This window comes from Electrona antarctica, assembly GCF_951216825.1.
Source record: "Electrona antarctica genome assembly, chromosome: 10".
In the NCBI taxonomy this organism is placed as follows: domain Eukaryota; kingdom Metazoa; phylum Chordata; class Actinopteri; order Myctophiformes; family Myctophidae; genus Electrona; species Electrona antarctica.
In genome coordinates, this window is record NC_136791.1 from 11591461 (window position 1) to 11616411 (window position 24951).

The following is a 24951-nucleotide window of genomic DNA, read 5'->3' on the forward strand; positions in this document are numbered from 1 at the left end:
TCTCTCTCTCTCTTCTCTGTCTCTGTCTCTGTCTCTCTCTCTCTCTGTCTCTCTCCTCTCTCTCTCTCTCTGTCTCTCTCTGTCCTCTGTCTCTCTCTCTGTCTCTCTCTCTCTCTGTCTCTCTCTCTCTCTCTCTCTCCTCTCTCTCTCTGTCTCTCTCGTCCTCTCCTGTCTCTCTGTCTCTCTCTCTCTCGCTCTGCTCTCTCTCTGTCTCTCTGTCTCTCTGTCTCTGTCTCTCTGTCTCTCTGTCTCTCTCTCTGTCTCTCTCTTCTCTCTCTCTCTCTCTCTCTCTCTCATGCACACACCAGACAGTGGCCTTGTGGTTAGAGTGTCCGCCCTGAAACTGGGAGGTTGGGGTTCGATCCCCGGCCGGGTCATACCAAAGACTGTAAAAATGGGACCCAATGCCTCCCTGCTTGGCACTCAGCATCAATGGGTTGGATTGGGGGTCAAATCAACTAATGATTCCCGAGCGCGGCGCACGCTGCGGCCTCACCGTTCCAAGAGATGGGTCAAATGCGGAGAACAAATTTCACTGCGGTAACGTCTGTGACTAATCGTACGACTTTGACTTTGACTTTGACATGCCCACATGCCCCATGCACTTAAAATAATCACTGCATCTACCTTATCATTCACTGTTTCTTGGAACCTGGCTTGATGTAAGGTCAAGTTCTACGAATGTACATGCCACGGAGGTCCCTGGGGGGTAATTGTAGCCGTGTATTGTGCAATTTGAGGGTTAGTGTTACATGTAATTAGTCTCTGGGGAAACCAGTCTATAGTTATTGCCCGACTCTATTTATTTATTCCGTATAAACCTTTTGGGGTCCCTGCGATGTCCTGTGGGTCAATACATCATCATCATCATACATAATCATCATACTGTACTTAAGCAAGACTCAAAGCTTGAAATTGTCGGTACAACCACACTTGCAATTCCCAGAATTGCACCTTTCTAGTTAGAATACGTGAGGGGTAGTTAGGGATTTGTTTTGAGTTAAGAAATACGTTTATTTTTGAGGAGCATATAGGCTCTGGCCTGACAGCGTGTCGCATGTTCGAGTCCCGTTCATGACGACCTTTGCTGCATATGTCTCTCTCTCTCTCTTTCCTGTCATTCTTCACTTGATACTATCAAATCGTCCATATGACTCCAAATTGTGATAACTCCCAACGTGCAAATATTTTGTGTTTAAATTGACTGCACGTATGGAATAACATCAAAGCTGGATGCCCGATGGCTCTGTGACTCTGTCCCAGCAGGTGGGGTCCCCTTCATGGAGCCCAGCCTGTCGGCCTCAGACAGTGTCGGCTCCTCCATCTCCGGCCCTTCCACCACAGACAGCGGCCTGGACACCTGCTCCAAGGCCACCTCCAGGGAAGACCTGACGGACCTGGAGCAGACTAGCTCCACTGCCACAACCCCTGGTTCCACGCCAGGAACAGAGCCCAGCAGGCTGGAGGCACAGGTAGAGGCCCCTCTGTCTAGTACCTAGTAGGCCTGTCACAATGATGACAAACAATACTCTGTGAATCTGCATGTCTGCAAGTTCACAGCATTGCACGATGCTTTTTAAAAATGTGTTATTTAAATTGACTGAATCTATTAGTGTGACTAACCACCAGCCAGTATTATACTCTACTTTGTTGTGTGATGTTAGTGTACAACAAGCTTGTAGATCTGCTATTAAAAAAAAGGGAAAATAAATCACAATCCATGCAAAAGTTTTAAATGATTGTGATATTGATTTGAAGTCATATCCTCTCTCTTTCTCTTCTCAGGTCCAGTCTGAGCAGGTGGAACAGGTCCATTCAGCATCAGTAGAATCTCTCCCTGAGGTCCTGGAGGACAGAGAGGGTGTCACAGAGCCGTCGGACGGTGCTTCCGTACATGACATGGACTACGTGAACCCCAGAGGAGTTCGCTTCACGCAGTCCACACAGAGAGATGGTTAGATTTGAGTTCATTATGTCCATAAGACCTTTCTACTCTATTGCTTTAATAAACACCCACAGGACTCTATCCATGGCCTACTGCTTTTTTCTACACAAAATCTCTTAGGTGTATTAACTACTCGACCCATATAATATTCCGGATATGTCGTAATCATTACTGTAAAACAGAAATAGACAAAGTGATGCCATTGGTTTCTACAGACGGTAAATGAGGCCTATTTTGCAGCGATTTCAAATATATCCGGTCCAAAATGCAAACGGAAATGAATGCTATTGGCTGCACCCGCAGTGAGGGCAGGTCTTCACTTGGTAGAACCAGTAGAAACCCTAGAAACCTCCTACTTTATCATTACTTTTAAAATGAATGGGACAAAAATGTACTAAACCCCTCCCATATCATGATGATTTAAAAAATACATTCAACTAGAGATTGAAAACATAGTGTTTATGAAAAGCTTTACTAAGGTAATAAAATCAAGTATAAAGTCATATTAGGTGAACATTCTGTGACGATAGGCGATTTACAAGCTCAAGCTTGTGTTGGGAGCTTGTACGTTGCGTATTTTCAGCGAATGTTCGTCTATTATGACGTGCCCGGAATATTCTAGGGTTTGTAAATGGAAATTCTAGAATTTACAATTTAGATGCAACAGATGCAACTTAACCACAAGGGTGTTCTAACACAACTCTCGTCCTTGTAGGAGCGTCCCTCATCCCGTATGGTTTACCGTGCCTGCGGGAGCTCTTCCGCTTCCTCATCTCGCTGACCAACCCCCACGACCGCCACAACACGGAGGCCATGATGCACATGGGCCTGCAGCTGCTGACCGTGGCCTTAGAGTCTGCACACATCCGAAACTACCAGTCACTCCTGGGACTGGTCAAAGATGAGCTCTGCAGACACCTCTTCCAGGTTAGTTATGGACTGGTCAAAGATGAGCTCTGCAGACACCTCTTCCAGGTTGGTTATCACAGGCTGAATCTGAATATTATTTTATATTTAGGTACAGTATGTTGGTCGCCAAGGACTTATTTAACTTCTTTTTCATGATGTCCTGGAGCGCCAAGGACGTGTTTTTCGTGTTTTATAACATGGTAAAAAAAAATTAGACTTTTTTTTTTGAAATTTTTTTAAATATATAAAATAAAATAAATGTATATATGGTGGCGGTCTGGGCCTTTTGGCGCCCCCTGGTGGCGATGAATGAGTTAATAAGAGAGATTTGTCTCGCGAGGTTGGTGTTATACAACCATTCACTCAAAATATAAAAAGAATATAGAAATTATTGCGACTGTAGGTGGCAGGTTACTATGAAAACCTGCATTTTGCGTCAGTCAGTCCGTTTGTCAGTCACGCCTTGTGACAGGCTCCATATATGGCCGTCTCGTCCGTCACTCCTCGTGATTCGCTCCATATATGGCCGCCTCATCCGTCACGCCTCGTGACACGCTCCATATCTGTATATGGCCGTCTCATGTTTATATACCGTATTGGTCCCTGCACACAGAGCGTTTTTCGGATTTTTAGGTGCGTTTTTCCGTCTGTTTTCCGAAAAACGCGTCCAGTGTGAAACCACCTTTAATCTGTATTTCTTTCTTTTCAAAATCTTTTTATTTTCGTTTTATAACAGTATGGGTGTCAAGTCACATGTTCATAGAAAAAATAAAATCAGATTTTAGTATCAGTGACTGAGGTAAACAAACTGATACTGTATGAATCACAGAGATCGTGGGCAGACATAATGAAAAGACTATGTTATTGTGCAAAACATGCCCCTTCAAGACAAAAGAAAAACATTTCCTCCCCTTCAAGTCCCAATTTAGTAAAGCCAATTCCCAATTCCCCAGCCTCTCTACAAGTACTCCATCTCTGCTAACCCCCACAATCAGTCATTGGGAGGGTGAAGAAAGCCTCGGGTCTCCTCCGATACCCGGGCCATCAATTAATCTGTATTTCTAATCTAAATCTCTCTCTCTTGGTTGCAGTTGCTGAGTGTAGAGCGCATGAACCTGTATGCTGCCTCAATACGTGCTTGCTTCCTGCTTTTTGAGGGCATGAGAGGGCATCTCAAGTTTCAGCTCGAGGTAACGAAATCATCCTGTTTTGTTTGTAACATTTGTATCTTTGCATTGGTTAATCTTTCAAGTCCTTCATAGCGCATCTTAATGGATGCAACGATGAACAACAATAATATATCCGCCCTCCACAGATGTACCTGAAGAAGCTGATGGACATCATCACGTCAGAGAACATGAAAATGCCTTATGAGATGAAGGAGATGGCCCTGGAGGCCCTGGTGCACTTGTGGAGGATCCCCAGCTTTGTGACGGAGCTCTACATTAACTACGACTGTGACTTCTACTGTTCCAACCTGTTTGAAGACCTCACCAAGTTGCTGTCCAAGGTAGTTATATGGATTTGAATGCCTCATTCATACTCTGCAGTTAGTGCAGTATAAAGTAGGCCTTGTTAGCTCAATACTGTCTGTTCGGTTGTTATATGAAACGTCAATAAAGATGAATCAAGATTTACTGGTCGATAGTTCTGTCAATATTGTGCTTTATTTCAGCGATTTAGCCTTAAGTGAAGTTTTGTTCTAGGTCAGGCATTCTCTTCAGATACTCACAAAAGGTATGCTTCTCACTTTAACGTCCTGCAGAATGCCTTCCCAGTGTCTGGGCAGCTCTACACCACTCACCTTCTCTCTCTAGAGGCTCTGCTGACTGTGATTGACAGCACCGAGGCCCACTGCCAAGCCAAGGTGCTCAACAGTGCAGTTCAGCAGGACCAATCGGAAACGGTGCCGGCAGAGGAGATGGGATTAACTCATAACAGCACAGACGCAGCAGCAGGTATACTCTCCTATACAACTTTATAGGCTGTGTTGGACCTGTTCACACCCAAAATATAAGGTTATTAACCATGTCAAATATGTACCATAATTTAAATGGTAAATGGTGCATTTATATAGCGCCTTTATCCAAGGCGCTTTACATAGATTGTGCATTGTGCATTACATTCACCCATTCACACACATTCATACACTGATTGCAGCTGAAGCCATGCAATTTGGCGTTCAGTGTCTTGCCCAAGGACACTTCGACATGTAGACAGGAGGAGCCGGGATTCGAACCGCCGACCCATGGATCATTGGACGACCTGCTCTACCTCCTGAGTCACAGCCGCCCCTATTTAATGATACATTTGTAAAGGTTTATGAATATGTTATCTCTTTGTCTTTAGACACAACTTTATTGGAGAACAGTGCCAACGGGGAGAATGTTCCAGAAACGGAGAGTGCTGCAGTGTGTCCACCTACCACTGGACACCTGATGGCTGAGAAGATGACACTGGGCAGGCAGGATCAGGACGAGACTGACCCTGGTGAGTCTCTTACACCACATTCATATGACGCAGTCCACAAAACATACATGGAGAAACAGAACATGCTTGATGCTGAAGTTAATGGAAGTCTTTTTGTTTTGTATTGGATTCTTTTCAGCCGAGAAGAAAGCACCAACAAAGCCTCAACGATTCTCTTCAGCTTTTCCAGATTCCCAAGAGTTGAATGACATTAAAATCAAGAAGAAGGTTAACTGTCTTAAGACCTGCAGATTTTATTAAACAGTCCACAGTACACACTAGGACTGTCAAATAAATAATCAAGCATCGAATAGTCATTGACTACTATCTATAATCTACTACAATCATAAAGAAATGTACAATTGTATAATATTTGATTAATAGGGGTCGCTATCGCTATTAATGTGCTGGTAGGCTACATGATTTAATTTCTCATAACATTCAAGTAGAACTATCAGAACTCTTGACTCTGAGACATGAAATATACTAGTTATCTGTCATATTTACTTTTGTAAGATCGTGACAATTCATGGCAAGCTTGTTCATAATGGTTCTGAACAGTTCTAATATTACATAATTATGATCAATCTGCCAATTTTTAAGACTGAAATTCGATAGTAATTTCAGAGCTCATTTGACAGCCCTAGTGCACACTCTCCTACCTAACACTGAAAAGATCATGGGCGTTCACTTGATAAATGTTTTAATTGTGTTCTGCTCTATCTCTCTCCAGTTGCTGATCACTGGGACGGAGCAGTTTAACCAGAAACCCAAAAAGGGGATCCAGTTCCTACAGGAGAAACTCCTCCTCAGTAATCCCATGGATAACGACCAGGTGGCCCAGTGGCTCAGAGAGAACCCACGGCTCGACAAGAAGATGATCGGGGAGTTTGTCAGTGACCGCAAGCACATGGACCTGCTGGACAGCTTTGTCAAGTAGGCCTCTTCTTCGTGTGTAGTTTCTGTAGATGTCCAGGTGATAGGACAGTCCATTAGATCAATTTGGTGCAAGTAAAACATGCTAGAGACGCTGTTGGGCATCCACTGGTCACTCCAATGAACACAGTTGGTGGTGTTCATGTGTGGGAAGGTCGACTCTCTGTCGCTGGTCAGAGCGGGTGTTCAGTAGAGAGTGTAACTGCAAAGGATAGCATGCTCTTCTGCACTTGGGCCTAAATACATTATGATGGGTAAAACATAACTGAAGACAATAACATAAACATTACATGTTTCATTTATGTATTACTGTGTGTACGAAACGCACCCACAATTAAGTTGTCCAGGTCTGTGACATTTAGATGCAAACCTTTTTTATTATTTAGCGTGTGTCAAAACACGTTTTTTTAATTTTTTTATATAATATGTACAATGTTATTGTACATGACTGAACAATAACATGTTCAATAACATGTTCAATCATGGCCTAACAAACATAATTTGACAGAAAATCAAATCCATGTTGTGTTAACGGTTTGAATTCTCCTTGCAGCACGTTCGGCTTCCAAGGGCAGCGTATTGACGAGGCCCTGCGTCTGTACCTGGAGGCCTTCAGGCTGCCGGGAGAGGCTCCAGTCATCCATAGGCTCCTAGAGACCTTCACTGTCAACTGGCATGTAAGGCAGCTGCATACGTTCAGCCTACACACACACACACACACACACACACACACACACACACACACACACACACACACACACACACACACACACACACTGTTCTGTTATTACAGAATATTTGGGAAGCATGTTTTCGCGCGCACACACACACACATGCCATTTTCCAATACTGCTGGGCAGAGAGAGACACAACGCATGCACACCCACTGTCACTATCATCAGGTAACAGCCGGTGGAACGGTAGCATGGCATCATCACTCAAGGACAGTCGTGCACGCAGGCCATTAGGTAGAGTACAGTGGCTCCATGACATAACCATTGCCATTTATTACACATACTGTACACACAGACACACAAGCGTGCAATGGAAGGTAGGGCATGACACACTCAGCAGGGGGCCTTCATTTACAACATGACGGCTACTCAAAATAGCAGGCGGATGTGTGTGACCTGGAAACTATTCCTAGTAATATCCTTTTCTTAGGATGACCTCGCAACACAAATAGTCTCCAATGAGTTCATGAGTGTATTTGAGACGTTGCACTGTAAATGAGTTTTCCACTCTACGGGGTGACCAGTAATGCCAGCAGTCTATACTAGGCACTAGGGATGTCCTATGTTGACTTTTTTACCGATATCCCGATATTGTCCAACTCCTAATTTCCGATACCGATATCAACCGATATCAACGATACCGATATATGCAGGCTTTTTCCAGTTGTGGAAAAAGTACTCAAAATATTTACTTAAGTAAAAGTATAAATACTGCAATATAGAAATACTCTGTTACAAGTAAATTCAACATGTATTTGAGTAAAAGTACAAAGGTATTGGTATCAAAATGTACTTAAAGTACCAAAAGTAAAAGTACTCATCATGCAGACTGTCTCATTTCAAGTTTTCAAATGTATAAAAATCATTTGAAAATACTAAAATAGCAGATCTACAAGCTCACAATGTGTCACATTGCAACACATTGTGAGCTTGTAGATCTGCTATCTTCAAATGGCCGAAATATAGGGCTGAAGTGTATAATGTATGATTTGTAATAATAATAAAAGTAACTAGTGGCCTGGGCCATGGCTCAGTGGTCCAGGCACCTTGGCTCCAGTCTGGCAGTGTGCCGCGGGTTCGACTCCCGATCCCGACAGCCTTTACTGCATGTCTTCCCCCCCATCACTCTCCCCATTTCCTGTCAGCCTACTGTCTGTCCCTCCATAAAAAATATAAAATAAAGGCAAAAGCCACACAAAAAAAACATAAAAAAAAAAAAACTAAAGTTTTCAAATAAATGTAGTGGAGTAAAATACAATAGTTGCCTCTGAGATGTAGTGAAGTAGAAGTAAAAGTATAGGAAATTGAGTTATTTGGACTTTAATTGAGTATTTCCAGAATTGTACTTAAGTAGCCCTACAGTACTTAAGTAAATGTACTTAGTTTAAGTACATCACATAGATGTTGAGGCCTTTTTGCCAGTGCAGAAGCATAATTGCCTTGATGCCTGAGATAACGAGCACCAACGAGGACCAGGTGCACACTGCACAGACACACACTCTGCAGTGCTCTAATGTGAAAGTGAAGCTTCAAGCTCATTTCTCTCCAAAAGCCCATATGGAATATTAAGGATTACTGTGATTATGGTAGGCTCACATTTCATACCACACACACACCATACAGTAAGAACTCCTGTAACTTTAAAAATAAATAAATACAGATACCGATATTTTCCGATATTAATTAGTTATGCATATATCGGCCGATAATATCGGGAGGCCGATGATATTGGACATCCCTACTAGGCACCCTCATTTTCTCTTTTTTCTCCGTACACCAAAGCCCATAGCCTGGGTTCCAGCCTGAATCGCTGCGTTCCGTGAATCTGTTTTGTCACTCGCTACTCAGTCTGGCTAGCAGGCAGCAGACTCGTATTTCATAACGTCACCTGTTACGATAAAAAGTAAACACTAATTTGATTCAGTAGTCCACTATGTCAGATCCAGTAGTACAAAAAACCTCAAGCCTGTGTGGGGTGAGTTTATTGAATGATTCGTACGTTGCAGGGCAACAGCAGTGCAGTAGCAGTGCAGTAGCTGTGCAGTGCTCATTGCTATGACGTCAAACTGGTGTTTTTCCAACCCGCACCACAATACAAATCAGAAGCCACGGGTTGGTTTCACCTGTTTACATGTCCCGTGTACCTTGGAGATTATAGGACCATTTCCAGACTGAGCAGACTGACAAAACAGATTCACAGAACGCAGCGATTCAGGCTGGAACCCAGGCGACAGAACCCATCACATTGTGAGGGGATTTGGTGTACAGAGGAGAAAAAGAAAGCTTGTGGATCTTCTATTTTTGTTTGCACCTGAATAGGGATGCTATGGTTCATGATGTCAATCCTCTGACTGATTTGGTTCTAAAATGCTAAATTGGGTCATGGGTGGTATGGCCGGCTTGGAAGGTTAAACAATAATAGCCTACTACTGTGTGTGGCAATGGTTCCCAAACTCTACATTTTAGCTTGATACACAAAATAGAAATTGTATGTCTCCCCGGCACCCAAAAATAGAACATAGCCGATCTACAAGCTCACAATGTGTAGTAATGCACTGCGTCGCAAGCTTGTAGATCGGTTATTTTTGCTACTTCTTAAATGTTTCTTTTTGAAAATGTTTTGAAAAATGGTTACTCGAGACCCATAAAAATGGCAACTAAATGGCAAAATATTAGTTCCTATGTCTTTGCAAAGGGTTTGCATACTGTTTTCATTGCTGAGTCCTGGCGGTCAGTTCAGTTGGAACTGGATGACTAAAACAGCCAAAACATTTCCGGGGTCCCGGACAACATCAACGCTGATTGGCTGTCAGGACGCTATGGGTGGAGTCGTTCAGTCGTTGGACGCAAAGGTCGCCTTCAGTAGGACTTTTCCAGCTGTGGTGAATATACCAGGTGACCGTTTGCTTCGTTCGCATCGCCCTGTTTGCGCGACTTCGTGTCTTTCCATTGGCTTTGTACAGTATGTAATTGCGCCGCTCTAACTATCCAGGTTTGAACGTAGCGTTACTGAATGTGTATAGAGGAGGCTGTCTGTAGAGAGGTCATCTGGGAATAGGAAGGTCACCAGTTTGCCCCCCCCGCCCAGCCTGCTCATTATACGTGTCAAAGTGTCTCTGACCAAGACCTTAACCCCTGTGTGTGTGTGTGTGTGTGTGTGTGTGTGTGTGTGTGTGTGTGTGTGTGTGTGTGTGTGTGTGTGTGTGTGTGTGTGTGTGTGTGTGTGTGTGTGTGTGTGTGTGTGTGTGTGTGTGTGTGTGTGTGTGTGTGTGTGTGTGTGCGCAGAAAGTGAACGGTTCTCCCTTTGAGACCAACGATGCTGGCTTCGCCCTGGCATATGCTGTTATCATGCTGAACACCGATCAGCACAACAACAACGTGCGCAAGCAGAACATTCCCATGACGGTTGAGGTGAGTAATGAGCTTCTACATCTGCTATTTTTAGGCACTTTTTTGTTTTAGGCATTTTTATATCATGACATCTTTGTATAATGACATTCCCAAAGTAGAGATACCAGGCTGAAAGTGGCTAAAACAACATGAACACACGTATGCCACGATTTCCATTTACAATGTAAAGCCATTTGAAAGACCTCATAAAAGCCCTTCACAGTTTTCTCATTGGGACCCGGTGGCGTCCCCCCCCCTTTGGTTGTGTGTCTGGTTGGAGGAGTGGCATTCCACCACGGGTGCCAGCATTTGCCACTGGTGCTCTTTGGCGGTAGGCGCGACTGATGGCAGTTCAAAAAGCCCTGGTCAACAGCTGTACGCAGTGGTGGTCTATCCCAGGGATGAGCTCAGGCTGCTTAGTCATGTGAACAGGCGGTGGGGAGGGGGGGGGGGGGGGAGCGAGAGCACAGTACCCCACTTCTTGCTCTTCTGCAAAGTAAAACCCTCAGAGTTCATTTAACTCCAAGAGTGTACAAATGTACTCTCTCAGAGTTACAAATAAAAAAGTTTCTCTTTTCTCTCTCTTTCTCCTATATCTCTCTGTCTCCTTCCCTGTTTCTATTTCTGAATCTCTTTCTCTCTCTGTCTTTGTACTCTTGGTTGTCTCTCTCTCTCTGTTTGAGTGACAGCGGGTGAAGACTAAACACAAGTCCCTAGGGCAGTCTTTTGAAGACGGTACGGGTGGGCCACTCTCACTGACACACAATCACAAGCACTCCCCTCCGCACACGCGTGCAGCCGCGCAGACACACACACACACGTGCACAAACTCTCGCTCACTATTACGCTCTGTGGTTCTCTCTGCAACTTTCTCCCTCTTCACACATGCACACACAGTCAAATCCTCAGTCTTAATTTACACATGGAAAACCGAGGGTAAGTTTCATCACCACTGAGGATTTTACAGTGCATATTCACATTGTCACTCAATAAGTGACACGCAGGCCAACACGACGCATACAGTAGTACATGTACTCATTCACACTGAAACACACCCACGCCACATTTCGTACATGTGGTGCCCTGTTTTTGTTTGAAGTATTCCGAGACATTCCCAAGGGCTCAGTCGCAATTTGGTTCAAGTGGGCTCCCAGAATTCCGTGGGCAATCGACAACAGAGCCCCTGACCCAACACTTTTGAGGGGGGCCAATAAAAGTGGCGCCATGCACTTTACTGACTTAGCAGCTTGCAATGCGTAATATTCACCACCACACCATTTGTTTACAGCGTAGGTCGATTTGGAGATCGGCAAGCTATGCCCGTAGAGAAATTAAACTTCAGTCCCCTGGGCTGGGCGATGGCATGACATGTTAAGGGAGGACACAGCAAAACACTCAGGTTGAGTTTGATATGATGTTTGCTGTATTGTCTGGGCACTCAGTGCCTGAGTAATCTATGTAAACATAGCACAGAGGAGCAAGATGAGTGGTTGTGTTCTGGTTTGGCAGCCTGTCTGTCCAGCTGCTTTGTCTCTCTGACACCTATTGTTTCCACTTTCCACCGGCCGCTCCAAAGCACGTTTGTCTGATACTATGCATGGAAGGCTCCATGAATGTGTGATAGTTTGTTATATGGTGTGTGTGTTGGGGAGGGGGGTGGGGGGGTACAGGGTGTGTGTGTGGGGTACATTGTCTGTGTGTGTGTGTCTGTGTGTGTGTGGAGGAGTACTGGGTGTGTGTGTGTGTGTGTGTGTGTGGGGGGGGGGGGGGGTACAGGGTGTGTGTATGTGTGTATCTGTTAGGTACAGGGTGTGTGTGTGTGTGTGTGTGTGTGTGTGTGTGTGCGTGTGTCTGTTAGGTACAGAGTGTGTGTGTGTGTGTGTGTGTGTGTGTGTGTGTAATGCCTGTCAGGCAAACACATGCCTGATCTCACTACCCTCTTAATCCCTTTCCCTATCTGGCTGTGTGTTTATTTCTCTGTCTGTCCCATCTCCCCACAGAGAATCTCCTGTTTCCCTTTCGCTTGACCCACCAGCACGCCAAACCCCAGCCAAGTGGTGACACAAACCCGAGCCTTGAGGTTGTCCGTCATCGCTGCGCGCTTGTGTTTATTTACAGGAGGTCCTTGGCTCCGATCCCTGTTTTCCTAACATCGCAACTGAAGCATATTAAGTGACACATAACAGGGGCAATCCCCCTCGGTCCCTTTTTAATTGTCGTTGGGTCTTCTTCTGCGTTAATGAAGGCAGGGATGCCAGAGGGGTTGTGTGTCGGAGCTAAGCTCGCTCGCTGAGACGCATTGACTGACATGTTGATGGTGGAAATAGGAAATGCGAGTCCATCCATGTTTTAGGTTTTTTTGATATTTGAATAAAGTCTCTTGCTTGACAGGTGAAAGTGTGTATTTATGATTCATATAATTTTTTTCTATTCTTTCTGATTGTTTCATACAGCAATTCAAGAAGAATCTGAAGGGAGTGAATGGGAACAAAGATTTTGACCAGGACATGTTAGAAGAAATCTACAACACTATCAAGTAAGCTCTCTCTAGGAATGCCCACCCAGCCTTCACCTTTAGCAGGCATTAATTCAGGACAGGCTGTATGTGCACTCGCTAAAATATAAACGGAACGTATATTTGTATCTGTATTTCTCTTCTTTAAAGATTTATTTTTGGGCGTTTATGCCTTTTTATTGATAGGACAGTAGACGGACAGGAAATAGGGAGAGAGAGACACACACAGCAAAGGTCGTCATGATCGTATTGCAGTCTGTGTGCCCGGACCGCTGTGCCAGCCGTCGGGCCAGCTGTATTTCTTTGACTAGTCATGAATTTGTTTGCTAGCCTTTACCCCAGCCAGAATGGCGATGTGACATTTCCTGTGATCATGTCACCTCGCACATCAATTCCCGACCGTCAGGAATTTATAGAGATTCATAGAAATCTGGCATTAGAGTTCGGAATATTTTCAATTCTTTAGTCAACATCCATAGATTGATGCAACCGACTGCGTCTGTGCGTCACAGCGGAGGTGTGTGTGTTGTTGTTTATAAACTTTTGAAAGCGGCAATACTGCAACATCAACCTCCGCCTCAATAGGAATGAAGAGATTGTGATGCCGGACGAGCAGTCGGGCATGGTGAAGGAGAACTACGTGTGGAGTGTGTTACTGCACCGCGGCGCCACACCAGAGGGCATCTTCCTGCACGTCCCGGCCGGCAGCTACGACCACGACCTGTTCACCATGACCTGGGGCCCCACCATCGCTGCTCTGTCCTATGTCTTTGACAAGAGCTTAGATGACACCATTATCCAGAAGGCTATCGCTGGCTTCAGGTAGGCCTGCAAACGGCTTAAAGCTAAAGTAGTGACAGTAACACAAAGGTCTATCAGTGTAACACAAATTTAACCTCAACATTATCTTCTTTGGCTACCAGTTGTCTGTAAACCTGAAATGGGTCAAAATCTAAGTGTACAATCTTTTATCTACTGTTTTCTACTGACTGGTTAACTGAAGTCCTTCAGCTATGATACCATGGCCTTTTTTGTGGGATATGTTAACACATTTCTGTGGTAAGTGCTTTGTACGGTGTATGATTATTACTATTACTGTTTTAATATACTGTTTCTCTTCCCACAGGAAATGTGCCATGATCTCTGCTCACTATGGCTTCAGCGACGTGTTTGACAATCTGATCATCTCCCTCTGCAAGTTCACTACTCTCAGCAGTGAGGTACGTAGGTGGGGCACATTCAGTTGACAAACCGCAGCATACTTCCCATTACGCTGATGTGGATCAGTTTGCTTAATATAACTTTGTTATAGTACAGTGGAAATAATATCCACAGTGAAAAATAGAGTAGAACGTTATTCTCTTCATGAGGTGGAACATTGCCTTCGGCCTCAAGCAGGCACACAATCAGCACACTTGATACCCATTCTAATCCTTAACAATAACACTTGATACCCATTCTAATCCTTAACAATAACGCTCATACTGGGGGCACGGTGGCACAGTTGGTAGTGCTGTCGCCTCACAGCTAGAAGGTCCTGGGTTTGATTCCCGCTCGGGACGCTGTGGGCGCTGGCGGCGTGTCTCCTCATCCGCGTCATCGGTGCCCATACCCGAGGCGGGGTTGGCGAAAGGGCCTTTCTGTGTGGAGTTTGCATGTTCTCCCCGTGTCCCCTAGGGTAGGTACCCTCACAAAAAACATGCAGTAATCCTGGTCTCTAAACTGCCTCCCCCTGGCCAGCCGGGGCGCCTGATGGAGGGGAAATGAACTGGTTGGAATAACGTGTTCCTTCCACGTGCTACGTCCAACCAGGGAAACTCCCCCCTGTCAGGTGTAAAGGAGCAACTTGGACACTCAGGCATGAAGGAAGCATGAGTTCAAGTCCGTTGCTCTCCCCATGTCCCCCATATATGGGGACTAGGTTGGCGGAGGGTGTGTAGAGCCCAGGATCACATTAGATAATTGACACAGGGGTGAAAAATGGGTTACAAAATCGTGGGATAAAAAATATATTAAAAGAAATAACGCTCATACTGTAAGTATGTTTGTTGATCACGTCTGTGTCCTCCTCCCTACAGTCTGTGGAGAACCTGCCGACGGTGTTTGGCAGTAATGGAAAGGCCCAGGTGGCAGCGAAGACCGTGTTCCACCTGGCCCATCGCCACGGGGACATTCTGAGGGAGGGATGGAAAAACATCATGGACTCAATGCTGCAGCTCTTCAGAGCTGAGCTGCTGCCCAAAGCCATGGTTGAGGTCAGGACACCGGAGGGGATGCATATGAATAACTTACCCCCCCCCCCCATATTGTTTTTTTTTCACATTTGTTGTCTCCACCAGGCCGAAGGCATGGGGAGAGAGTATGTTTTGCACTCCGTCCGTGTGTGTGTGTGTGTGTCCTTCCTTCCGTCCTTCCTTCCGTCCTTCCGTCCGTCCGTCCGTTATCAGCTAATCTCCGGTACCGTTGGCCCGATCCATGCCAAACTTTGCACACACACTCCATGGATGCCAACGATGAACCTCTTCCCCAAATATTCCTCAACGGCCCGTTATAGCGCCACCATGAGGCCGATTTAGGCAAAACACATTTCTGTAGATTACTCGTACACATTTTATCCATACATCACACAATTCGGTATACACTATCTCCATAGTCATGTGATCAACACAGATCTGCACAATTTCCCATGTTCCATCCTGATTGGCTAATATTGGCTTCCAAAGCTCACATGATTGGTCCGTTTTGAACAAAATGCCACAAATGTGCAATTTCCGTGAAATTATACACACACATTTCCACTAGGCCGAGGACGACATGCCACTCATTCTTTTCCGAATCAGCCTCATGGTGGCGCTATAACAGGCCAATTCCTGTTTTTGGCTATAACTTCAATCTGTATACAACTTATGTATGCGCACTCCCTAGAGGCCATGAAAAAACATTGTCTCTGCATCCCTCCACATCTGCCGGTTATAGCGCCACCATGAGGCCGATTTCTGCTAAACACATTGCTTATGCACAGATTTCATCCAAATCTCACGCAAATCGGTACACATGATCTCTGTAGTCATGTGATCAAGACGAGTCTGTTGGATTTATCAGATTCTACACTGATTGGCTAACATTGCCTTCTAAAGTTTTCAGGAGTGGCCCGTTTCGTTCAAAATGCTGCACATGTCCTGCTCATCCACAATTCTATCCTCAGAGATTCTATGAGTGATCTGGCTCTGCATTTCCTCAACAAAATGAAGAAAATTGTTGCAAAAAAACAAACAAACAAAAAAACATGTTTATATTACTCCTAAACATTTTGCCAAACATCACACACACTCCTATCCTCCTGGTGGAGACCTGTGCCCAGAAGGGCACTTTTTCTAGTTTTTCATATTTTCACATTATATTTTTGTATTAGATTAAATTGTACGGTTCACTGCAGCTCAACAGTTAGTGTGAGGGGTGGTCAGGAGATGTACAGTATATGAACTCTGAACTGTTTTACTTTCTCTGTAACGAGCCTGATCCTGCATCCCAATTCCCTACGGTATACTAACTTAATATTGTACATGTGTTTTATGTATGTCAAGTAAGTAGCACTGGGAACCAACGGTGAGCCATGTGGCCCATAGATCTGTATCTGTTTCTGAAGTGTGATCTCTTGGCCAAGCCAAGGCCTACAAGTACTCCCCCTGGACATGACGCTAGTATGTCACAGGGACTTAGCTTCAATTCGAGCTGAATGCTGAGCAGGGAGGCGTTGGGTACCGTTTTTATAGTATTTAGTTTAACTCGGCTCAGGGGATTGAAGCCTGACCTCGCAATCTCAGGGCGGACATTCCAAATGTGAAATGATAGTAGTTGAATAAGTTGCAACTCTATGATGTCTGTTGGCAAAAGCTCTGTCATTTCCTTTCAGTACAAAAAAGTATGTGAATCCCTTGCATGCCAACTGCGAAAACTACTATAACGATTATAAGTGTATGTATACTGTATAGTATGTATAGTATTAATTATATAGCATGAAATTGTGACAGCATATGAGTCTTAAGTGTCTTGCTGTTATAACTTCTGTGTTGTACTGCCATCTGCTGTCCGGTGATGAAATATCTGCACTTTTGGCCTCAGGTGGAAGATTTTGTGGAGCCAAATGGAAAGATTTCTCTTCAGCGAGAGGAAACCCCTTCAAACCGGTATGCACGTTCTTTTTCTGGTTTCCTTTTTTATAGCGGCTTATTGGAGTCTTTATAATAATAATTCATGAATACTCATATTAATAGTAATTCACTTTATTTAAATGGCACTTTACATAAAACCGAAGATACAATCAAATGGAATAAAACATTAAATTAGATTAGAAATAGAAAAAAGCATTGCTTGAATTGCATTTGTGTAATAAAAACATTAAGCAAATAAAACAGTTCAATGTTTTGGGGAATTATGGTATTTTCTCCAGCTAAACTACAATAAGAACAATGCACTGCACACCATAATGTTTCTTAGTATTTATCTGCTGATGGAAGGGGGTTAATGGCAGACCTGGCAGCCGCCCATAGAGCTAACAGACAAAAACAAACCATTTCAAATGATTATTCATTCCTGTCGTTTTGTCAGCGGTGAGTCAGCAGTGCTGAGTTTTGTCAACTGGTTGACGCTGAGTGGAGCAGAGCAGTCCGGTCGGACAGGACCCTCTACGGAGAACCAGGAGGCCAAGCAGGCCTCCATCCTCTGCATCAAGGTACACATGGATTCAACTTCTCACTCACTGGTTCAGTCATTTGGATTCCATAGCATGTTGGGCAGCGAATGTCTGTGAGAGCCTGTAGATCGGCTATTGCCTCTGACGCAAAATTTGAGTAGTAGATTGACTATTCTTTGTTATTATTTTAATGTTAGAGCATTTGAAGTGGTCAAACTCACATTATGTTCAGAAGCGTCTACCATAAAAGCTTAATAGTCGCGGATATTTCATATAAAAGCAAAGGCTAGCCTCAGGCTGTGATTTCTTCACCTGGTTGGCAGTACAATATGTAGAATAGCAGGAGCAATATTACTAAAACATCATAATGTTACATCTTGTGTCAATTGTTTAGGAAACGACACTAGTGTGTGGTTTCACAAATCGCACATTAAGACTTGGTCATACAAACATTTTCAGTTGTGAGATTAGATTTTGCTTTCATCCATGGGTAGTATGACATACTCACTGCTGGAGAACGTAGGCCTGTCATATTTATTTCATAATCGCCTGATCACAATTATTTGAGATAATTGCAATTATCTCAAATAATTGTCATAATTGTTTGCGTGTTGAACAATGGTCCTACATGTTCAAATTTCTAATCTAAAACAAATAAAAAGCTCAAAACGCATTACGATGTGACACGTTGTGAGGTTGTATCACAATTCAATATTTTAAATGTATGCCGATATCTAAAGTAAAAGTATGCTATTAATTCAAACAAAGAAATCAGACACATTCTGTTTCTGAACTTTATCAAGTTTATTCTGTACGGTACACTTCAAATTTCAGGGTGAATTTTCAAATGCAGAAATTTAATTTCAGCCGATAAGAATCTCCCCTGACGCGATTTGAATTTGAATTAGATATGTCTATGGATGATCATTGCTGGTGGGGAGAGTTGCATCTAAGGGCTCACAGACTTATTTTCTTTTCAAAGGAAACTTTTTGTCATTGGTTTAGAATATTAATGTAACGAGTACTTATAAGGGGGCATGAGGAAATGTATTTGCAGTTAAAAGTAACATTTAGAATGGTAATGAAATATGATACATATCGCCTACTCAGATATAGTAGAGATAATCAAAATAAGCTCTTAACCCATTTTGGCCTGACCTTGAAATTTAAAAAGAATCTTCTAAATCCTCCAGTTTTCTGAAATAAATATTTTCACGATTTTTCAAAAATAGCAGACCTACAAGCTCGTAGCGCGCCACTCGGTGGCGCGCTATGAGCTTGTAGATCTGCTATTTTTCAATAGCTAAATTATAACATAATGTATAAAACACAAAGGGGTTCCCGCCCAAAATGGGTTAAAGGGGCATTCCACTCATTTTCAACATTTTACTAAAATTGGTGGTTTTCCCCTTTAAGTAAAGAACCGTTTTCTTTGGTAATTACCATCTCTGTTGAAGCTGAAGCTTTTAATTTACTGTTCTGTGTGGGATTGTATTTCCCTTCAGTTACTTACTTTACCGTGTAACATTACATTATGTAAAGTAACATAGCTTGTGTCAAACATTAGTTTTGAATCTGTTGCCCACTATCATTGTTTTTAGTGTAATTTAGGTATACTATAAATGGATTGACTCTCTGTTCCTCCTCTCTTCCAGCAATGTGATCCAGAGAAGTTGATCACAGAAAGTAAATTCCTACAGTTGGAGTCACTACAGGAGCTGATGAAGGTAAGTAGTGAAGGAAGATTATCATATTACTGTCCTGTTGTGGATTTAATTCAGTACATACAGGTTAGTACAGGGGTTCTCAACCCCTCAGGGGGTCGCCAACTTTTTTGGGGGTCCCCAAATGATTAACATATTGTGTGCCCTTTCAACATGTTCAAAATAGTGACCCAGGGTGCCCAATGTTATTTTTGACATTTTATTTATTTTTTATAAAAATCACAAAAAAAAAAAAAAAGGGGGGGGGGGTTCTAAGACGTCCACAGACGCAGAATAGCGCACCAGAAACAGTGATTCAATTGTATGGAGAGGTCTCAAAATCAGAGCACATCAATGTGAACACAGCAGATTATTTTTTGCCTGCTGGCAGCATTGCCATCACTCACATTACCCCGATATTGGTGACTTATCCCATTTTGGGCGGGAACCCCTTTTGGTGTTAGCATTATATTATGCTTTAGCTATTGAAAAATAGCAGATCTACAAGCTCATAGCGCGCCACCGAGTGGCGCGCTACGAGCTTGTACTGTAGGTCTGCTATTTTTGAAAAATCGAAGAACGACTGACACAGAAACATAGCTTTTTCAGAAAACTGTCAGGATCTAGAAGACATTTTTAGAATCTGATCTCAGGTCAAAATGGCTTATACATATTTGATAAAAGTCAGGTGAAGAATGATATTTGCTATTTTGCATCCTTAGGCTCTGATCTCAGTCACCCCTGACGAGGAGACCTATGATGAAGAGGATGCTGCCTTCTGTCTGGAGATGCTGCTTCGCATCGTTCTGGAGAACAGGTAGGAAGGAACACATTTATAAATTACTTCGGGCACTGAATTCAGAGAAGTGAACTGTTGTACAAATACGGTGTGTGTGTGTGTAGGGACCGTGTGTCGTGTGTGTGGCAAACTGTGCGGGATCACCTGTGCCACCTGTGCGTCCACGCCAATGAGAGCTGTTTCCTGGTGGAGAGGGCCGTGGTGGGACTGCTCAGACTGGCCATTCGCCTGCTACGACGAGAGGACATAAGCTCTCAGGTACACGACACACATGTTCGAAACAATTTGTCTGCTTCTTTTGTTCTAAGCAAAGGTGCAATTCATGCTAGCGCTCTTATCATGCAATTTTTTCAAATAGAGCCCACAAACTCCTTTGGAATAAACGGTTAATTGAAAAATAGTTTTCGGAAGGGAATCAAGACAAATTTTTATTTGACAGCTGAATACCTTTTTAGAAACACTTATCCAGGGAAAGTGAGACTGTGAGCACAATGCACAAGAGGCCTGTGGTTGGCCTCCTTCTCTAACCACCCATTTAATCAGAAGAATAATGAGTAGAAAGAGAGCTAATGGAATAACCTAACTAATTAAACACTAGCTCACAGGAAACAAATCAGTTGGGGGAGCCTTATTCCTGGCTCTGATGTTGCATCATATTTCTCTCCTAGTAAGTAGGCTAGTCATAATTGTCAATTAGGTAAGGAGGTCATTGAGACAAGGTCTCACGTGAAAACACTCATTTTATGTGATGGAAACAAAAAGAGTGACTATGTCATGTAACCTTTATTGTCTGTCTTTTATTACAACAGACGAGCAGCAACCTAGTACTGACTACTTAGTCTAGTAGTCAGCTCATAGAGCCCCATTGTGAACCCGGACATGTTGAGTACACCAAGGTTTTATGTTAGAAATGTTTAGTATGGGTCCCCAGCATGTAGAAACTGCCGGATGCTAACTTGCATATGTTGAGCAATTTTCATAATTGGCATAATATGTGACCATACCAATTACAACCTAAGGCAAAATATTAAAAATGTCATCATGCTTTATGTAGCATGTGACATGTCAAACTAGGGGGTTTTCATGATGCTGAATCCATTCCAAGCATTAGTTTAGCAAAAAAACACTCATTGGGCTAAAAACGGCCAATGCCGTCATCACAAATGATGTCAGCACATTTGGGCAAGTGGGCATGGCCGTTTTAAGCCCAATGAGTGTTTTTTTGCAAAACTAATGCTTGGAATGGATTCAGCATCATGAAAACCCCCTAGTTTGACACATCACATGCTACAGTAGATAAAGCATGATGACATTTTGAATATTTTGCCTTCTATAGGATGTTAATGGTATGGTCACATATTATGCCAATTATGAAAATTGCTCAACATATGCAAATTAGCATCCGGCAGTTTCTACATGCTGGGGACCCATACTAAACATTTCTAACATAAAACCGTGGTGTACTCAACATGTCCGGGTTCACTTTTTGGCTACTAGGCTAACTGTCCTGATGAGCACAGAACCAGTGGTCTACATTCAAATCCATGTTTAAAATGAACAATGAACTGTTCTGTGGTATTACGACCTTGTATGCTAATCTGGGTTCTTTTAAACCGTTGTTAATCTTTTAGATAATTTTAGTATTGTTATTTATGCACTGTTTTTATTTACGTGTATTATGGAGCATCCCCCCAACCTAGGTTTTTCACAATGCATAACTTGTACTACATCTGTGTGACAAAAAATGAATCTTGAATGTCTTGGGTGAAATCTAGTTAAATTGAATTTAAAGTTATCCTACTGCTAACGCAGCGTTGCTTCTCTCTCGTCCACGCGTACTGAAGGTGCTCCTCTCACTGCGTCTCCTGCTGATGATGAAGCCCCATGTCCTGTCGCGGGTGAGTCGGGAGGTGGCCTACGGCCTTCATGAGCTGCTCAAGACCAACGCTGCCAACATCCACTGTACAGACGACTGGTACACTCTGTTCTCCCTGCTGGAGTGCATCGGAGCCGGGGTGAAACCTCCAGCCTCCTTCCAGCTCACCTCCTCAAGTACAGACAATGACACAGGTCAGAGCTCGCTGCACACAGTCAAATAAATACTCAGGGTTATATTTGAGCTTATTTTAACACATTTTGTGCACAGTAAAATATATACTTAGGGTTATATTTGAGGTTATTTTAACACATTTTGTGCCCGAGACGTCCACAGACGTCCTGGGAATTACCCAGTGGTGCCCTGGACGTCTGTGGACGTCTTTGAAAAGAAAAAACACATTTCTTTTTTCTTTTCTTTTTTTGATTTTTATAAAAAATAAATAAAATGTCAAAAATAACATTGGGTCACTATTTTGAAAATGTTGAAAGGGCACACAAAGCGTTAACTGCGAAGAGGGTACCAATTGATTTGTACAGTCTTCGGATTGAATTGGTTTTTGTTTTGTTTTTTACTTTTTTTATATATATATTTTCTATTTTATCGTTTTTTTTATAGAGGGATAGGTATACAGTAGGCTGACAGGAAATGGGGAGAGAGTTGTGGGGGGGTGACACGCAGTAAAGGCCGTCGGGATCGGGAGTCGAACCCGCGACACACTGCCAGACTGGATTACCAGCCAAGGTGCCCAGACGGCTACGCCAGCCACCCAGGCGTGAAATGTACTCTTAAGGATTTCCATACAGTGTAATTACTGTCGGCTGTCCTATACTGTATATTGACTGAAATAAATGATATGAAATAATGTAGATTAGGTTTTTTCCAACGACTCTCTTCACCTCTTTTCAGGTGCTCTGTCAGACAGTGAGTTGTCATCCCACCACGCCAGTGAAGTGAGTCTCGATCGAGGCTATACGTCTGATTCTGATCTCTACACTGAGCACAGCAAGAACAGGATCCCTCGCTCTACTACTGATGTGGATGTAGCAAGCAGTGGATGGCTCGTGGTCCGTACACACACACACACACACACACACACACACACACACGCTATTTTATCTCTTTTTCTTATTAATCTAAGTGTGAAGGGTTCAAAGATCCAATCTTAAGCCTCCCAATTTGTTCACACGATAAAATATATTTGGATGAGTGATGTTTATCTAGATTATTTTTTACTGGTCGAAACAACCTGTGGGTTGGACTGCTGTGGCAAGAAAATGTCCACAAGTTTAACCGGCTCTGTTGTTTACAATCTGATACTGCCTGAGATCACTTGAGATGAGATCCCATGAGGTCCTGCGTTGCTCCGGCAGGCACGATAATCTTAATAAAGTACTGTGGTGTACTATGTGATGCGCCATTATTTTTACATCTTGAAGTGTGTGCATGTTTAAGATTCTAGAGAAGAGTCTTATAGGATTATCCTGTGCAACCTGATTTCCAAATCGTTTAAGATTTTCAAACTCCTTTAGTGAGGTGAGAGCTGGGCTTTCGTCCAGACACTTGGGCAATGTGACAACCCTAGAGGCTTCATGCAATGCTACTATAACCCCTGAGCTTAGGGAAATAGTGCATAAGGGACAAACTTAAATTTGAAACTTTAAGTCATACTATATAATTTAACTTTGGGCTGCATGCACAAACAACCTCCAAGGCATCATTTACATACAGTATATACATTACTGTAATTATATTTTGAGCCATTAGTGCGCAAAGCACCAACGAACTGGCCAGATGTATGGAGAACCGGGATGACTGGAAGCGAAGATGGAGGGCTCGTCTGAGAACGACCTAGAGATCAGTGCTTCACAAATATTTATTTTGATTTCACTTCCCTCAGGTTTGTAAAGATGACCTGGATGTCGGTAAGGGCCAAGCCGCGGGCTCCAAGGCTCCCATGAACAACCCACTGGTCAACCAGTACAGCCTGACACTGGGACAGGACCTCGGCCACCATGACACAAAATCTCTCTTGAAGTGTGTGGAGACGCTGTCCTTTATTGTCCGTGACGCTGCCCACGTCACCCCCGATAACTTTGAGCTTTGCGTCAAGGCTATCCGTGTGTTTGTAGAAGGCAGCCTAAATGGAGGTGAGACAGCCTTCATAGTCACCTTCAAATGACACTTTTGAGATATACCTTAACCCATTAAGACCTGAGGCCGATTCAATAGTAGTTCAGTAGTTCTCAAATGTTTGTCGGAATTCTAAATTATTCAACATCTTTCAAACACTCAAACATAGAAGATGTAGAAGCTGGCAGCGTGGCATAAAGTGACGCGCTGTGAGCTTGCCATTTTGAAATAGCCAACGCAAAAATCTAAAATGTTTTAATGGGTTAATGTATGAATTGAAAGTGAGTTGAGATGATGAGTGGGTGAAATTATTCGTATTCACACTGTCATGTTCCACTCAATTGCGTCCTTACAAAGACTGCAAACATACCATGATTTACTAATAATAATAATAAAATTGTATTTGTATAGCCCCTTTCATGACATGAAATGCAGCTCAAAGTGCTTTACAGAGCAATGGAGAGAAGAAAAAAAGAAAAGCAAGGCATACACATTAAAAAAAAAACAAGAGCAGTAATGCAATACAGTGAGGACATGAATAACAAAAAAATTAAAAGATCAATTAAAAGCAAGAGTGTAGAAGTGAGTCTTGAGCTGCGCTTTAAAAATGTCTACAGAGGCTGCCTGTCGAAGGTACAGTGGGAGAATGTGTTGGTCTTTTTTTATTGCCCCCCCCCCTGCAGTTATCGGTATGGCGGCTCAGATATCCAGTACATTATGTTGTTTTAAAAAAATGAGCATGCTGCCTGATTGAATTGTCAGAGAAAAACAAGAGCTACCACTTAAATCCATATTTAACATGGCAGAATGGAGTATATCACATGGCATTTAACAATACATAGTTCATAT

The 24951-nt window shown here is 43.1% G+C and overlaps 1 protein-coding gene across 3 annotated transcripts in view; it reads left to right on the top strand.

Annotated features, from left to right (window-relative positions):
* Nucleotides 1-1263: 1263 nt before the first annotated feature.
* Nucleotides 1264-24951, top strand: part of gbf1 (golgi brefeldin A resistant guanine nucleotide exchange factor 1) — a 31840-nt gene continuing 8152 nt past the window's right edge. For 2 of the 3 annotated variants that reach the window (XM_079513004.1, XM_079513006.1), the window contains exons 1-23: nt 1264-1472; nt 1786-1954; nt 2661-2872; nt 3946-4044; nt 4170-4364; nt 4620-4812; nt 5204-5344; nt 5463-5551; nt 6057-6259; nt 6813-6936; nt 10279-10404; nt 12837-12919; nt 13484-13720; nt 14025-14118; nt 14977-15153; nt 17021-17085; nt 17507-17630; nt 19247-19318; nt 20017-20111; nt 20198-20351; nt 21938-22163; nt 22879-23036; nt 23870-24119. In XM_079513004.1, the coding sequence (XP_079369130.1) occupies nt 1281-1472; nt 1786-1954; nt 2661-2872; nt 3946-4044; nt 4170-4364; nt 4620-4812; nt 5204-5344; nt 5463-5551; nt 6057-6259; nt 6813-6936; nt 10279-10404; nt 12837-12919; nt 13484-13720; nt 14025-14118; nt 14977-15153; nt 17021-17085; nt 17507-17630; nt 19247-19318; nt 20017-20111; nt 20198-20351; nt 21938-22163; nt 22879-23036; nt 23870-24119 (3478 nt within the window). In that variant the 5' untranslated portion in view covers nt 1264-1280. The remainder of the gene's footprint in view (nt 1473-1785; nt 1955-2660; nt 2873-3945; nt 4045-4169; nt 4365-4619; nt 4813-5203; nt 5345-5462; nt 5552-6056; nt 6260-6812; nt 6937-10278; nt 10405-12836; nt 12920-13483; nt 13721-14024; nt 14119-14976; nt 15154-17020; nt 17086-17506; nt 17631-19246; nt 19319-20016; nt 20112-20197; nt 20352-21937; nt 22164-22878; nt 23037-23869; nt 24120-24951) is intronic. The other variant, XM_079513005.1, reaches the window with a different exon arrangement.